The 18515-nt window shown below is 42.1% G+C and overlaps 1 protein-coding gene across 1 annotated transcript in view; it reads right to left on the minus strand.

Annotated features, from left to right (window-relative positions):
* Positions 1-1285: 1285 nt before the first annotated feature.
* KCNH8 (potassium voltage-gated channel subfamily H member 8) overlaps positions 1286-18515 on the minus strand; it is a 446156-nt gene continuing 428926 nt past the window's right edge. The window contains exon 16 of the mRNA XM_061167954.1: positions 1286-1984. Within this exon, the coding sequence (XP_061023937.1) occupies positions 1286-1984 (699 nt within the window). The remainder of the gene's footprint in view (positions 1985-18515) is intronic.

Genomic DNA, 18515 nt, shown 5'->3' on the forward strand with positions numbered 1-18515 from the left:
TTTTTTTCTCTGCAAAAGGAGAATGAAAACACCTGGTCTTCATAACTTACAGCACTGTTGAGAGCTTTCAAGAAAAAAATGAAAGTGCTGATCCAAAGCAAGCTGGCAGCCCGTTTACAAGTTAGAGTTCAGAAGTTCTGGCTTCATTTTGGAATGTTCACCAGTCTACACAAGCTCCCCTGAAAGATAAGCACAGAGGAAGAACACACTCAAGGTTTTCTTCCTCATGTTGAGGCCAAAATAGTTCAATGTAGTTGCGGTTTCATATTCCCCAGACCAATTTTGGATTTCAGAACCACACTTACAATGGCTGGAGGAGAAACATTTATGTGGGCATGGTGGGGGTAGCCTCAAGTCAGGATTCTACGCGAGTCCCCGGAGCTCGGGTGGATTCTGCCCCCACCCCCCACGATGCCAGACACTCTGGCCGGGTTTTTATTTCATTAATAAAATATGACCTCACTTTTCTTTTGTAATCCAGAAGCATGAGGATACATTTGTTGCAAACTGCATGCAGATAAAAGGGGGGTGGGCTTCCTTTCAAAACTACACCCTCTTAATAATAATTTTTGATCTACTAGACATAATAGTAGTGCATTTCTTGTTAAAACAGCAAGCTTTTTTTTTTTTTACCAAAATGAAAAGAAAACATTCATTTCTTTATAAATAGTTTAAATAGTTTAAATACATATTTCATACCAAGGATATAAAAATAGCCTCTCTCTTTTTTTTTTTTTTTTTTGATAAATAAAGACATATTCATTTACATGGCAAATAACGTGCAATAGCTGACCGCTGGCCACCGGCTCTGTGTGACTGATTGTCTAGGAGATGACATGCAGTGATAATTGTCCACTCGCCTTCTGTTTTTGAAAAATAGATCAGCAGGAGCTGTGTACTCCCAGAGCCCACAATATGGATATTGTTCAGGAGGGACACGCAGGCACTCAGGAAAATCCTTTGCTGCTCTTCTGAAAAGCCACCTAGGACTCGAGTCCACACATTCTTCGTCTGGGACTTGTAGCTGCTCAGACCCTCAGGGTCTTTGGACTTTTACCAAAGTCTGTCAAACAGACCAGTAAGTTAATACCTGCACAGGTAATGGGCCCTACTTTGTCGCTAGGATGTAGGAAGTGTCTGCTGCGGGATGGAGGTGGTTCTCCTGCCCTGGGGCCCGTTTTCCACGGCTCTGCCCAGTCTTCAGGCTGCCAGGGGCAAGCGAGGCCACCCCGGGCTGGCATCCCGCAGCGACGGGCGGAGGCGGGCGCCGCCCAGGTGCACTGCATCATACGTGCACGGCTCTGTCATCTTTCACCTCTGCTGTGCTTGCGACCATTTCCAGGGGAAAGTTCTCCAGGGCTTCGGTGGAGACGGATGCCCGTCCTTCCCGCTCCCAAGATCCCGGCAGGTTTTCCAGACTGAAGGAACTCACGGCGCCCTGGCCCAAGCTCCCCTCCTCCGATCTGCTGGGGAGAACCAGGTGCAAAGACGTCTCTGAGGAGGAGCAGACGGAGGAGGAGAGGGTGGCCGAGATGGACTGCAGCGGCGTCAGCGTCGTGTCCGACTGCGGGGAGACGCACCTGAGAAACTGCAGGCGACCTTCCTGGACCACCGGGCAGTGGGCAGGCGCGTGGTCCAGGCTCGGGGAGGCGCGGAGCTCCCCGCCCGCCGGACTCTGCTCCTGGGCGCCCGTCCGCTGGGGGCTGCCCCCCGCCGAGGAGGGCCCCACGCTCCATCTGTCGGGGGTGACGCTTCCCTGGCACAGCGGCGCTGGGCTGTACGCGGCGCCAGCGGCTTGCAAGTGCAGACAGGGCTGGTGCGTGCTCCAGGCCGTCCTGCCCTGGAAACCGGACGGACACAGAGAGGCGGTGTGCAGAGAGCAAAGCCGGGACTGCTGCTGTGGCGACAGGACGTGCTCGAGAAGCTGCATCACCGTCTTCATGTCCCTGCCGAGCTGGGAGACCTCCTGAGTCAGCGTGGTTACCTGCATGGACAAAGCAGAGCGGAAGGCAGCGGTCAGACCAGCAGGGCCGCGATCTCAGAGCGCGGAAGCGAAGGGACGTTTCTGTCAGAAGGCCGGGAAGACGGCTTGGCCTCCAATTCCAGCCAAGTCCGAAGGGTGACCGAGGAACAGAGCACCTGATCTAAAGCCGTCCTCATTCTGAGGAGACCTGGAGAGACACAGTCTGTTTGTTTGTTTGTTTTAATTTTATACCTTTATTATTTTTTTTATTGAAATATTGTTGATGTATAATGTTTCAGGTGGATAACAAAGTGATTGAGCTCTACACTTTAGGGTTGGCCTAAAAGTTCATCCTGGAAAACACACACAGACACACACACATTTGGGGCTTCTCCAGTGGCTCAGTGGTAAAGAATCTGCCTGCAATGCAAAAGCCACAGGAGACGTGGGTTTGATCCCTGGTGGAGAGGATCCCCTGGAGGAGGGCATGGCAACCCTCCAGTATTCTTGACTGGAGAATCCCCATGGACAGAGGAGCCTAGTGGGCTACAGTCCATGGGGTCGCAAAGAGTTGGACAAGACTGAAGCATCTGAGCAGGCACACACCCATACACACACATATATTCCTTTTCAGGTTATTTTCCCTTAAAGATTATCACAGACCATTAAGCAGACCACCCTGTGCTATCCAGCAGGTCCTTGTTGTTTTTCTAGTTTATATACAGTAGTGTAAATTAGTAAACTCCTAATTTAGCCCTGTCCGCCCCTTTCTGTCTTGGTAACCATAAACTTGTTTTCTATGTCTGTGAATCTCTTTCTGTTTTCTAAATAAGTTCATTTGTATCATTTTTTTTAAAGATTACACACATAAATGATATCATATGATATTTGTCTTTGACATTCTTAACCAGTGATTTGAGAGTTCTTGGACAAAATCAGACATGTAGGTCCATCAACTCTGGTACCTCTTAAATGCAGCGTCCTTTGCTTCCTCTGAGCTAGTGGGCTACTCCAGGGTGCCTGGCCCCCACCCCAGACATCTCAAAGCGATGTGCGGAAGTGAGTGTTGTATGTAAAGTGCTCAGCACGCTTCCTGCCCAGGGCAGACACCCAGTGAATGATGGCCCCCCTCCTGCCGTTTCTGGTCACCAGCTGCACTTTTCTGCACTTTATTCAGAGACACATTGGCCAAGGGTAGGGAGGATGGTCAGCAAGAACTCACACCAGATTGGCTAGGATTTGTCTATAGGAAAAGGGAAAGTTGCAAAGTGATAGAGAGAAATGAAAAGATCTTCAAGGTGACTCTAAAGATAAATATCATGGGGACCCAGGAGGGCTGGGATCCATCAGTGATCCCAGAATCACTGTATCAAACACCTGCAGAATTACTGATACAACCTCAGTTGTGCAGTATGAGCTTTATTCACTTTTCTAGGTGAGACACAGTCTGTGTAAGATTTTCAAAGGAGACGTGACCCTCAAGTTCTCAGGAACACTGAAGAGTCCTCATTATCTGTTTTACACTTGAACTAATACTGTAATTCACTGGAGGGTTTATTTTCCTAATAACCACACTGCTTTTATAACCATGGAAGACCACCAGAAAATTCAATTTGACTTAAATCCAGCTTTTCTGGATTTTTCAAAGTGAGGAAATCCTATATTTCAGAAAGCAGGACACACACCTATTTTCTAGTCTTTGGTTACATTCATAACACTCATGCACATTATAACATCTTGGCTTCATTGCTATAAGACTATTTTATAAAGGACTTCCCATGCCTTGAGCCTAATGTTGTGAACCACAAATTCCAGCACAAGCAGCTGAACCCATTGGCCAAATACCATCAGAAAACAAAAGAAGACCAAAGGGCAGTGCAGTTCCAATGAAGCCAAAACCAATATTGCTGTTTTGGTTAGGTTTTGGGTAGACATTTTCTTTTTCAATATATAAGTATACATTCCTAATTCACCCAGTAACTTCATTCAGTCCACTTCCTGTAACTGCAGTTTGAAACTAATTCTCCCTGGCGGGCCCATCAGGAGGTAGTGCCAGTCAAATCAGGCATTTTTAAAAGGCCAGAAGGAGGTTTTTCCATGTTTCAGACAACCAACTGCCTTGAAATTGCCAGACCAAAAATATTTCTGCCTTGCAGTTAGTGTGGAACTCAAGGGACTCAATCTAATACCTGCCCAGGCTTTTCAACAGATCCAAAACTTTTGGCGACAAAAAAGATACCTCTGAGACTCACATTTAATAAGAGAAACAGTGAATCTGAGAAAGAGTCTATGTGTTTTAAAATTTTCACTGCAGGTTGTCAATTTCGTACCCTGCCAGGCCTCAATTCTAAAGTACCCAGGCCGAAATGAGTCATCTCTGCACCTCAGCATGGCAGGCGTTCACCCAGGCCTCTGTCTTCAGTTGATTAGCTCTTCTATCAAAATTTCAGAAGAGAAAGTTGATACTAAATGAGATGTTTGAAGGATATGATAACCATTCATTCTTATAGGTTGTCTAAGTTAATGCCTGTATCAAATTCACCGGGGCTCAGCTCCCAGTAAAAATGCTTCCAGGTGGCCTTAGCATTGAATAAAGACATAATCTTTGAAGCACGGCTTTGCATTTTAGACACGTCAACAGTTATACTCAACAAATAAGTAAATAATACAACATGCTTTTAGGTACACTTTCCTTATTGGACTGACAAACAGTCCTAAGAGCATCAGGAACACACTAGTATTTTCCCATCTGTGAAGTGGGGACACTAAAGCTCAGAGGTTAATTGACATTTAAAAAAATTTGGCTGCACGCGGTCTTGGTTGACTCTGAGTGCAAGGGCTTAGCTGCTCTGCAACATGTGGGGTCCTAGTCCCCTGACCTGGGGTGGAACATACATCTGCATTGCAAGGCAGACTTAGCCACTGGACCACCAAGGAAGTCCCTAAATGACATTTTAAGTTCTCTTATTTCATGACTGGCAGTTTTTGGTAGGGAGTTCTAGCTTTCTAGGTTTGGTGCTTTTTCTATTACAGTATCTTACTTCACAGAAGAGAAAATATTGATTAAGAGTTGAGAGATTTTTGCTAATGTAGTCAGCATTTGTGAAGAGCATGGATGATACAAACAGGAGCCTTGTGTTTAAAAGTTGTCTGAAATTAGTTCATTGTTTTTAGATTCCACATATGAACAGTATCATATGCTTGTCTTTGGTTTACTTCATTTAGTATGATAATCTCTAGGTCCAACTTATATACAAAAGAGATACAGAACCACTGATGTAGGAAACGAACGAAAGGGGGAGCAGAGGGGATGACTTAGGATTTGGGGACTAACGTACACACACTATTAAACAGATAATCAGCGAGGATGACTGACGGTATCACCGTTTGTGATAACCTATATAGGAAAAGAATCTGAAAAAGATTCTCTCTCCCTGTGTCTTACACACACCCACACGTATGTATGTATGCGCTTCCCTGGTGAGTCGGTGGCAAAGAATCCGCCCGCCAATGGAGGAGACATGGTTCTCTCCTTGGTCAGGAAGATCCCCTGGAGAAGGAAATGGCAAGCCACTGCAGTGTTCTGGCCTGGGAAATCCCATGGACAGTGGAACCTGGAGGGTACAGCCCACGGGGTCACAAAAGACTCAGATAGGACTGAGCAACTGAACAACACATATGTACAACCGAATCACTTTGTTGTGCACCTAAAAGTAACACGGCATTATCTGAAATGGTAACTGAATATCAGATAAGTAAGTAGTATCATCTCTGAAAACAAGAGACCAATTAAGCCCAGTCAAGTCTCTTCACAGCAAATTATATGAATGGACCACCAACAAAAAAAGTTTGTAAAAAGCTGGGCAATACGTTAATAGATATGCTGCTGACAAACTTTTTTTTTTTTTTTTTTTTAAGCATTCAAAAGAAACCAATATTTTCCTATGGTTGGGATACCTCTCCATGGCCACATTCTTGACACTGAACTTTTTCTACGCCACAACTTTGAGGCCCTGAACTTTGAATGGGAACTCCAGAATCTTGAATGGCTCCAAGAATGTAAATAGCATTAATATTTTCATAAAAAATTATTATATTAGCTTGAACTAAAAAGAAGCAAAGGACCCAAGGAAATAGAGCTTTCTTTAGCTCTATTTGGGTAATGTTCACTTTACGTCGAGGAAGATTTCTGTCACTGTGTCACTGGGGACACACCCCTGCCCCTTGTTAAAGCTTCATAGGGGGTTAATCCCTGTTAGGTAAGGGGCCTCCGCCTTTGCAAGGACAAAGCCACCAGAGAGATGGCATCTCCTGTAGGTGGAGACTGGTGTCACAAAGGTGATAACGGATGCCACACAGAATACGGTAGAGCTTCAGAGCACTTCTATTTTTTGTGTCCTGCTGGGCTCACTAACAAAATTCATTCTAAAACAGGAAGGGCTTTACTCTTAATCAAATGCAGAAAGCAAACATGCCAACTTCACTACTTTTCAAGGATGGTAGGGCTCAAGGCTTTTTCACAGTATAGATAAGAAGATGATCATTTAAAAAAAAAAAGGTTGTTGGGACTACTTCGTGATCAAGGCTAAGTCCGCTTAAGGAGATATCTTCAAAATACAACATGAAACTGGAATGCTGCAGATCGGTCAATAAAAGTAAATAAATCACTCAGACCCAATGAACCAATTTTTTTCCCATTTACCTCAACTGCTTGAATGTCTTCTGTCACTCATATTAGAAAGCAGAGCTGGTATTACAAAGCACCTCACAAGTCTTACTTGGTTTTTTTTAAATCATTATTTTTAAGATTGAAGTATAGTTGATTTACGGGCTTCATAGGTGGTGCTAGCGGTAAAGAATCCACCTGCCAATGCAGGGGTTCAATCCCAGGGTTGGGAAGACCCCCTGGAGGAGGGCATGGCAACCCACTCCAGTATTCTTGCCTGGAGAATCCCGTGGACAAAGGAGCCTGGTGGGCTATGGTCCATAGGGTCATACAGAGTTGGACATGACTGAAGTGACTTAGCATGCATGCATAGTTGATTTACAACATTGTATTAGTTTCAGGTGTACATAAACTGATTTAGTTATACACACATATATAGATTTTCAGATTCTTTTCCCCCATAGGCTATTACAAAATATTGAGTAGAGCTCCTGGGTGCTTGTTGTTATTTTATAGTAGTGTGTACATGTTAATACCAAACTCCTAATTAATCACCCCCTACCTTTCTCCTTAAAACTCAACATTCAGAAAACAAAGATCATGGCATCTAGTCCCATCACTTCATGGCACATAGATGGGAGAAACAGTGGAAACAGTGGCTGACTTTATTTTTCTGGGCTCCAAAATCACTGCAGATGGTGACTGCAGCCATGAAATAAAAAGACACTTACTCCTTGGAAGGAAAGTTATGACCAACCTAGACAGCATATTAAAAAGCAGAGACATTACTTTGTCAATAAAGGTCCGTCTGGTCAAGGCTATGGTTTTTCCAGTGGTCATGTATGGATGTGAGAGTTGGACTGTGAAGAAAGCTGAGCACCAAAGAATTGATGCTTTTGAACTGTGGTGTTGGAGAAGACTCCTGAGAGTCCCTTGGACTGCAAGGAGATCCAACCAGTCCATCCTAAAGGAGATCAGTCCTGGGTGTTCATTGGAAGGACTGATGCTGAAGCTGAAACTCCAATACTTTGGCCACCTCATGCGAAGAGTTGACTCATTGGAAAAGACCCAGTGCTGGGAAAGGTTGAAGGCGGGAGGAGAAGGGGATGACAGAGGATGAGATGGCTGGATGGCATCATTGACTCAATGGACATGAGTTTGAGTAAACTCTGGGAGTTGGTGATGGACAGGGAGGCCTGGAGTGCTGTGATTCATGGGGTCGCAAAGAGTCGGACACGACTGAGCGACTGAACTGAACTGAACTGAACCCTCTCCTTTGGTAACCATAAGTTTATTTTCTATTTCTGTGGGTCTGTTTTTGTTTGTAAATAAGTTCATTTGTATCATTTTTTTTTAAGATTCCACATTTACGTGACATCATAAGACATTTGTCATTCTCTGACTTAGTGTGATAATCTCTAAATCCATTCATGTTGCTACAAATGGCATTATTTCATTCCTTTTTGTGGCTGAGTAATACTCTCTTGTATATGTAAATCACATCTTCCTTATGCATTCCTCTGTCAATGGATGTTTAAGTTGCTGTAAACAGTGTTTCCACTTGGCTCCATAATGGCCCACTTCCTGGATTTCCCCCTCGCATACCACCCATCTGAGTACTGAGCGAGTCACATTGTACTGCCCTAGTGAAGGCCGTTCCCCTGAGTGGGGCTCTTCTCCTCAGCCCCTTTCCATCTGGTAACTTTCTCTCCCTTCAAACATCTAATCCTGCATTTCCTCTGCAGCGCTTATCCCTGACAGCTCACTGATACTCATAGAGCAGTTTAAACCTTAGACAGGGCTGTCTGCCCCAAGGAGGCTCTGAGTTCCGTGAGAGTAGTCCGGTATCTCCTGGACTCAGGGCAATGCCTAGAACACTACATGTATCCGGTAAATCTTGAATGTATAACTGAGCCATGGATTTACATGTGTTCCCCATCCTGAACCCCCCTCCCACCTCCCTCCCCATCCCATCCCTCTGGGTCTTCCCAGTGCACCAGGCTGGAGCACTTGTCTCATGCATACAACCTGGACTGATGATCTGTTTCACCCTAGATAATATACATGTTTCGATGCTGTTCTCTCAGGTCATCCCACCCTCACCTTCTCCCATAGAGTCCAAAAGTCTGTTCTATACATCTGTGTCTCTTTTTCTGTCTTGCATATAGGGTTATTGTTACCATCTTTCTAAATTCCATATATATGTGTTAGTATACTGTATTGGTGTTTTTCTTTCTGGCTTACTTCACTCTGTATAATGGGCTCAATATATGGCAAAAACCACTACAATATTGTAAAGTAATTAGCCTCCAACTAATAAAAATAATTGGGAAAATATAAAAAAATAATAAAAATATAATAAATTGAATGTATAAAGGAATTTAGTTCTTGTCATTTTGAAGGACTTTGGTTCTCACATCACCTTCAATATTTATTTTATTTTATCTCATGATTCTGTGGGAAAGATTCCTACTACAAAATTATGTTGGAAAATTTGTACAGTGCCCTTTACCTCATGTTAATATGCTAAAAGTAAGTATTATGACTGTTAAAATTTTTGTATATAAATTTCCTGAATCAAATCCTTGGATATTTCCCAGTTTTTATGAGCAGGTGGCATTCCCACCACTAAGAATCCTTTTGATTTTATGGTGTTTCCTTCATAGTTATAGAAATAGGTCTCTTTTGACCAAGACTTCTGCTAGACTTCATTTATCCTACTGCTTTGTCACTTATCCCAATCTAAGCTTGTTTTCCATGGGTAGTTTTGATTCCCTAGGGAAATTTTCTCTGTTTACTGACTCCTGTATCTCATGATTACATGCAGAGTGCCAAGTGACAAATTCAATTAAGTTATTCAGAGTTGTTTTATCAGCTGAAATTTGGCAAAGCTTTTTGCATCCCTGGTTGCCATTCTTCATGGCTATTTTAGATGTGGCTTTCTGATTATTGATAGGTCTGAATATAGTAAGGAAACCATAGCTTATTAATAATACACATTATTATTTTACTTGTGTATTAAGTTACACTTTCTTAACTCACTTTCCCCTCTTCTTTCTCCTCCATCTTCTTGTGTGTCAGTGGATAAGAATCCATCAGTCTTTAAAACTGTTGGCCAAACCAGTTCACCATTACCATCTGTGTAGGCAATTGTCCATATCCAAGATTTCTCTAGCCCTTCTAAAATCCCAACTGTTAGGAAGAAGAACTGATGGAAACACCATATGTGCTTCCAAGTAGTTCAGTCTTCTAGCCAAAACTCTGGAGTATCTAAAAATTCTTCCCTTCTCTCTTCTCCCAACACCACACAGTTAACCAACAAATGAAGAGGTTTGGAAGGTTTCCTGGCAGTGTGTTCCCTCTTTTGAGCAGCATCTCCATCATGAGTAGGAACATCTGTGTGCCAACAGACCCCTCAACTGTCCATGATAATCCACACACTGATCTTGCCCTACTGCTAAGAAGGGAATCAGGAAGTACCACAATTTTTCTATTTCTGCCATATCCATGTTTCCTCCAAGCTTCTGTTGGCCAAGAAATTATCATTGCCTACATTTCCAGAGTGCCTGGGTTTCCCCTTTCATGTTTAATTTGTTTCATTGATGTGATAGTACGTCTCATCCTCCTGAGTCATATCTCAACAAGGGCTTTGTTGTGACAATTAAATCGTATGATGGATGTTAAAGTTTACCCCCCAGGGGACTGGAAGTATGCCAGCATTTCAGGTGTCTGAATTTAATAATGCAACACAGTTACTAAACTTAGTTGAAACTCTATGGTGGGGAATACTAACCCAGGAAACACCAAGCCCAAAGGAAATAAAAGTCAGCTATCTCTGTAATGCCTCTTCAGCCTTATTATGGAGAAGTAAACCATCCCTGTTAACACTTTGACATAATTAATATTGGAAGAAACAGAGTCTCCATGTTTTAGCCTTGCCTTGTGTGTATCTTTCCAGGAGCAAATGGCAATAGCAGTAATCAGAGCTTTTGAAAATTTTTAATTAAGGTCCTGTACCCTTAAGTCTGGGGCTTCTCCACTGGCTTAGCGGTAAAGAAACTAGCTGCAATGCAGGAGCCGCAGGAGACATGGGTTCGATCCCTGGGTTGAGAAAATCCCCTGGAGGAGGGCATGGCAACCCAGTCCAGTACTCTTGTCTGGAGAATTCCATGGACAGAAGAGCCTGGCGGGCTACAGTCCATAGGGTCACAAAAAGTTGGACACGACTGAAGCGGCTTGGCACACACGCACCCTTAAGTCTAAGTTTTGAGTAACCGCAGTCAGATGGATTAAGAATTCTCTAAAAATGATGTGTGAGCTAAAATACAAGGATATGCAGCTTGGTGTTGATAAGAATTGAGTACGGTCCAGTGTGGGACAGGGGTGGGGGAAGGTACAATGGTCTTTATCTTTTCATAGTAGCCCAAGGCCTTGCACAAACCCTGCCATTGACTGAGTTGTTCAAAAAGCTTGTTTGGCTTTTCCTGTTACAGTATATGGAAAAACCCAAGTGAACTTTTTGGCCAACACAGTGCAAATCTTTGTTGACACATGAGTAATTTAATAAATGATAAATTGCATGGTTAATTTCTTACTATGAGTTTATTATTTTCACTTGAACTTAAATAACTTTCTCCAATTTCCTCTAAATAGCACTGCAAGACACAGAGGTGTCACTATAACTCTAGCAGGTAAGAATGTCGCATATGATCTCATCTCATGAAAGCCCCCATCACTTCAAAATAGCAGATTTTGAAAACATTGTGTTATTAAACATGGCTTAAATAATCCATCTGTGCTGTTGGTGTCCTATGGTCCAATAACACCTGAATGGCCAGCTTTTACACGGAGATTACAGGAGTTTTGGTACAAGCACAGATTTGCTTTTATAGTGTCTCTTTGAATTGTGCCTTTTGCAAATAGGAGTGTGAGTTTCGTAATGAAGCCCAGAATGTGTCTTTGACAGTATCTTTCATTTCACATAGAAAATAGCTTCATCTTATGTTATTCTTGTTTTACATTTCTTCATCTCAGTTACCGGTATGGTATGATTCATGGACTCTGAGTGTAACTGAAACTTCAGTTGATAGAGAAAAAACATGATTTCCATTTCTGTGCATTCAGTGAGCAGATGGGGAATGCATCTGTTGATAAAATCTTAGCTTGGAGAGTTCTTGACCTGTCACTCAATTTTTGCCAAACATGTACATATTTTCCTGCCAGACACAATTTTCCTAAATTCAGGGGTGCTAATTACACCAATCGTCTCCCCCTGCCATGAACACATATACATTTTTAAAAGCTCTGATTCAGGTAATTAAATGGTCTTTCATTTAATCCATTGTTATGTTGCATATTTATCATGGGATTCAGACAAGTTCAATCAAACTCCATAAGCAGGCAAAACAAAAAAGACGATCGGCATAATTTCATCCTTGTCTTTTTTTGCTTCACAAAGCATTCAAAAACAAGTGACAGTCTTTTTATCTGTCAGCTAAAATAATAATCATACTCGGCACTTGCATAAACTCCAGCCAAATTAAGATCTCTGTGCCATTACTGACGAAAGTTGTAAATCTCGTCTACAGCTGGAGGGACTAGGATGCCGGGGGGTGAAGCGGCTCATCCAAGGTCACACAGGAACAGTACCAAGGCCTTTCCTTTCGCAGGTGCAACTGATGCTTCTCAAATCATAAGAGAAGAATACAAGTCTAGTGTGACCAATGCAAAAAATGACCAGTTACAGTCTTGAAAGCGGTTACTCTAATGGTTTCAATGAATTTCTGCAAGCTCAGGCCTTTGGACCCAACCGTATAACTTTAGCTGTACTATGCGGATCCATTATTTATCTACCCTTTGGTTGCTTTCCTCATCTACCATCCCGCTTCCTGTGACAGTTTGATTAGCATCTGAATTGCTGTCTGGCTCGGGGATCCTCACCACTATGAGGAACATGAATACCAATTGCCTGTCAAGAGTTAATGTAGAGAGGACCCACCCGGGGATCTGTCAGCGTGTATACTGAGATCAGAAGGTGTGTGATGGGGCCTGGGATTCTGCATTTCCAACAAGCCCCCAGGTACAGAGCCAGAGCCCACCGGGTCCAGCTCTGAGTCAGTAATCCTGTTTTTATGGATGTAGTTCCTATTCTCATGGATGTGGTCATTTTGGTTAACTCTTCATAGACCAATCTTTCAGTAACAGCTTAACATTTAGTCAACCTTTTCAGTTCCTCTAGTGAGTTTACGGGCTTTGCTTGTGGCTCAGCTGGTAAAGAATCTGCCTGCAGTGCAGGAGACCTGGGTTTGATCCCTGGGTTGGGAAGATCCCCTGGAGAAGGAAAAGGTGACCCACTCCAGTATTCTGGCCTGGAGAATCCCATGGACTGTGTAAGCCATGCAGTTGCAAAGAATCAGACACGACTGAATGACTTTCACACACACAGTGAGTTTATAGTTGGAGATTTTCATCTGTTTAGACTTTTCTATCAACACTGTTTTGTAGTTTTCTGTATACAAGTCTTGTATCTCCTTGGTTAATTTTGTTCTTAGGTACTTTATTTTTACTATTGTAAGTGGGACTGTCTTCTTAATTTTGCTTTCTGGTTGTTCATTGTTAGTGTATCATAATGCAATGGGTTTTTGTCAATTGCTTTTGTACCCTGCAACTTTATTGAATTCGTTTATGAGTTCTAAACAGCGTTTTGGTGGCATTTTGGGGGTTTAGGGTTTTTGTTCTTAATGGATCCCTGAAGTTGAGGATGTGCCAAGACCCATCGTTGTGTCAAAGCAGAGGACGTCAGTGAGCGCCGAGACGCAGGCTGGTGGAGAGCTGGGCCCTCGGGAAGCGGCTGGGAAGTATGCAGTCCAACCCCTCTTGGGGAGAAACTGAGAGATGGGCATTTCTGCTGAGCCCAGGTATAGAGCCTTGCGGGCGCCCTTTCAAACTGCTTCTTTGCTATAGTCTGTGGGGGCTTCTAAGCACAAGCCCCACCGGCTCACAGAACCAGGTGCCTTGGAGACTTGTCCGCCAGGCGGGAGCCTTAGAAGTCAGGGGTACTGGGTGTGCCATTTAAACCCTTCAGTCTCAGAAAGAAGCTGCATGTTGGGAGTCCCCCCACTCCCGATGGTATGGTGCTCTGCCAGGGATGACAAAGATGCGTCTCAGTGTTTCCTGCCTGTTCTCCTACGGGAGTTGCTTCATTACCCATGTGCAGCAGTCACCCCGCTAATCTCTGCATTTCTCTGAATTATCCTGTGTGTGGCTGCACTTTTGGAGGAGAAAGATTTAGGTGCTTCCTGTGGCACCATTTTGGAGCATTTGTTATCGTTTTATGTGTTTTAATTCATTGTATTTCTTATCTTATCCAGCCAAGAGTACTGGAGTGGATTGCCATTCCCTCTTCCAGAGTATCTTCCTGACCCAGGGATCGAACCCCGGTCTTCTGCACTGAGGGCAGATTCTTGACCACCTGAGCTACAGGGAAGCCCTCTCTTATCTTTACTGAAGCTCAGATTGTCCCGTCTTTGGCCACGGAGCCAAGTTCTTTCAGCCTCTCGCTAACAGGGTGTGAAAGTGCTCTTGTGGTCTGCACACTAAGGTCTCCCAGACGTGTCACAGGTGCTTCATGCCCCACAACTGGAAACAGCCGTTCATACAAGAAACTCTGCTTCCTTTAGTGGGAAATGGTATTTCAAGGCCATAATTGAGGCACAGAAATTGTCACTGTGATTGGGCTGGCCATTGTTTTTCTTCTGTGTCTGTGAAAAGAACTTGGAGATGTACACATGTTGATGATAGCATGTCAAGTTCATATTAGGATTTCTAATTCCATTTCAGGACCGTAGGGTTCTTACTTAACATTTTTCCATATTATGCTTATATCTCCTTTATTCTGCACTGTGGATTCTGGCTATTGAGATACAGAGGATGATAGAACTAGGATATGCCATAATTACAGGCATACATCATTCTAACGTGCTCTGCTCTATCATGCTTCACAGATGTAGGACTTTTTACAAATTGAAGATTTGTGGCAACCCTGCATTGTCAGGTGATGGCTAGCACTGTTTAGCAATAAAACATTTTAAAAAAAATTAAAGCATGTACATTGGGCTTTTTAAGGCATAATGCTATTACACACTTAATAGACTGCAGTATAGTGTAAATGTAACTGTTATATGGATTGGGAAATAAAAAACTTGTGACTCACTGTCTTGTGATATCTGCTTCACTGCAGTGTGTGGGGCTGAACCTGCTATTTCTGAGGTGTGTCTGCATTCAGTTGCTCTACACTCCCATTACTCATGCAATAGGCTCAGCACATCAATACAGTACTACCATTGCAAATTATGATTATTGAAAACAGTTAAAAATTTCTGGCATATTCTATGAGCATTCTCTCCTCACTCCCCTCTATTTTTAGGTCTGCTATATTTACATTGTCAGGGTATCTGGCTCTTGACAACTTGCATTCTCCTCCTTTGACTTTCATTTAGATTTGGTGCTATAAATAAGTACATATTTTAATGTTGAGGAACTTGTCCTATGACAGTTTTTTTTTTCAAGTCATCTTGGTTTTCTGAATCTTGTTCTCTAGTACATTTTCCCGGAAATGTATATGGAAAGAATAGTCCCTGAAATCTTTTTTTTTTTTTTTTGTCCTTATTTTTACTTTTATTCATGGTTGAATAGAAAATAATCTTTATCTATAGACAGAGACATAAAAGTAATGTGGCAGCATGTTATTATCTCCTGGTGAATCTAGAAGACAGTTACATAGGTATTCATTTTATCATGCTCTCAATTTTTCTACAGTTTTCACATTTTTCAAAATAAAAAGAATCCAACTGTCTTGGGCATGTCTCAAGAAGTAAATGGCTCCAATTTGTTATTGTTTAAATATTAACATAACACTATTACAACAGTAATAACAATATTCCACATATTTAAAGACATAAAAACAGGAACTTCCCTGGAGGTCTTTATATGAATGAAATCTTTCTGAACAAATTCTGCCATATGACCCAGCAATCCCACTTCTGGGCATACACACTGAGGAAACCAGATCTGAAACAGACACGTGCACCCCAATGTTCATCGCAGCACTGTTTATAATAGCCAGGACATGGAAGCAACCTAGATGCCCATCAGCAGATGAATGGATAAGGAAGCTGTGGTACATATACACCATGGAATATTACTCAGCCGTTAAAAAGAATTCATTTGAATCAGTCCTAATGAGATGGATGAAACTGGAGCCCCTTATACAGAGTGAAGTAAGCCAGAAAGATAAAGAACATTACAGCATACTAACACATATATATGGAATTTAGAAAGATGGTAACGATAACCCTATATGCAAAACAGAAAAAGAGACACAGAAATACAGAACAGACTTTTGAACTCTGTGGGAGAATGTGAGGGTAGGATATTTCAAAAGAACAGCATGTATACTATCTATGGTGAAACAGATCACCAGCCCAGGTGGGATGCATGAGACAAGTGCTCGGGCCTGGTGCACTGGGAAGACCCTGAAATCTTTTGTATTGATAACAGCTTGATACTTGTGGTCATTTTTGCTGAACAGAAAAATCCTTACTTTACACTTTACTTTCTTAAGAATCTTATGTACTTTGCACTTTATTCCATCTTCTTGCATAACATGTTGCTGTCTGAAGGTCTAATGATAGTCTCGATTTTTCCCTTGCAAGTCTTTCATAAGATCTTTTTTGGCTAGATGTCCAAAGGATCTTTTTTCTTACTTTAAAGTCTAGCAATTACACTATAGTACATAATTTCAATATGTAGTTTCATTAAAAAAAATTAGGACAGTTTTATTGGAGAATCAGTTTTAGTGTTTGTATAGAAAGTCTATACAAGAAAGTCTAAACTTGGCTTTCTTCATCAGTGACCTGTATTTTTCACATGTTAGATCTTTTTTGTGTGCATTTTAAATATCTGTCACCTTCCCTACAATATTTTTTAAAAAATACTCTTCAACCAGATTAGATCCATTACATTTTCCTTCTTTTTCATCATCTGCTTTGACAAACTTGTTTATTTGTTCCTGCATTGCTACAATTTCTACAATGATCTTTTTCTTACTTCTAATTTCTTTTTGAATTTTTTCTAACCCTTGAGTTCTATCATTTTATGAAATAAGAAAGAAGAATCTTAAAGGGTCCAAAATTTTAATTTCTTTAAAGCATAATATCTGAAACATGTGCACATATTATTTGTCTGATAGTTATTTAGATATCTGTTACTGCATAAATTTCTATATATTTAAATTAGCCCATGGTTAAAAAGAAAAAACAAAATATTCAGTATGCACAGTAGTCTTATTTTTATAACAATGTCTATATACCTTTAATGAAAAAACCCAAATATTTTACATGAAGAAAAGAACTAGTTTTCATCAATTGTTTCTTCTTTATCTTTGATTACTGTACATTTCAATGACCCATTTTTAACTACTGCCAATTAACGTCCACAAAGACCCACCAAGAGGTCAGGTTCTTACATAGTTAATGCAGAGACTCTTCCTTCACTCAAAGAAAAGCCAAGAAGGGAACATCACAGTGAGAAAGCCTGGCCCAGAGAGGTCTAGAATAACACTTTCACGGAGCCATGGTCCTAAACTGGGTGTCAGGGCTCCAAAAGGAGCCTGTTTTAAATCATTGGCAGACGTCCTCCTCAACTGTAACGTTTGATAATGGGGCTTTAAATAAAAAACACATTCCCCTAACAAACTCCTGAATAAATGCTAATTTGAGCAGAATTCTTCCTCTCCAAGGCTGAGGAGATTCAGTTTAGAAAGCGAACTTGCATATCACCAGCTGAGACCAGCGTAGGTCTGTAGTAATACTTTGGTTACCTGATGTGAAGAGTTGACTCATGGGAAAAGACCCTGATGCTGGGAAGGATTAAAGGCAAAAGGGGAAGGGGAAAACAGAGGATGAGATGGTTAGATAGCATCACTGACTCAATGCCCATGAATTTGAGCAAACTCCAGGAGATAGTGAAGGACGGGAAAGCCTGGTGTTCTGCAGTTCATGGGGTTGCAAGGAGTTGACATGACTGAGCACACACACACACAGACAATGAAAATGTGGATAAATAAGCCATAATAGAGGTTTGATAGGGTTTTGAGGGAAAACCAATTTGGAAGTAAATTTGGGGAGAGAGGGGCTGCTATTTTTAAAAGGCTGGTCAAGGAGAAGCTCATGAAGAAACAGATATTTGAGGGTAGACTTGAAAGAGGGAAGAGAGCCTGTCCATGCAGATGTCTCAGGAAAGAGCTCTCTGAACGGAGAGAAGGAATACAAGACCTTGAGGTGCTTTCATGAACTGAAGCTTTATGATACTTAATAGACAATAACCTGTTCTGGAAGAATCATCTGTAGGACACTGAGGTCATTTGTCATTGTCTTTGAGAAGCTGGGTTAGGAGGGGTGGAGGCAAAGGAAGTTGATCATGATGATGAAGTGTCTGGATCTCACATCACATGAGGAATGTTTCAAGGAAGGCAGAACATTTATAGCAGAGCAAAATATGCTACAGAGTGGGGAGGAAGAGAAGTATTCAGTTCAGTTCAGTTCAGTGGCTCAGTCATGTCCGACTCTGCAACCCCATGGACTGTAGCCCACCAGGCCTCCCTGTCCATCACAGAGAAGTATTAGCTACCTTCAAACTATTTTCATTTAAAAAGAACAGTTGAATAGCTTTTCCTGTTCTAATCAAGAGCAATCCTGGGTTGGGAAGATCCCCTGGAGAAGGGAATGGCAACCCCCTCCAGGATTGTTGCCTTGAGAATCCCGTGGACAGAGGAGCCTGGAGGGCTGCAGTGCGTGGGGTCACAGAGAGTCGGACACGACTGGCAAC

This window comes from Dama dama, chromosome 19, assembly GCF_033118175.1.
Source record: "Dama dama isolate Ldn47 chromosome 19, ASM3311817v1, whole genome shotgun sequence".
Taxonomy (NCBI): Eukaryota; Metazoa; Chordata; class Mammalia; order Artiodactyla; family Cervidae; genus Dama; species Dama dama.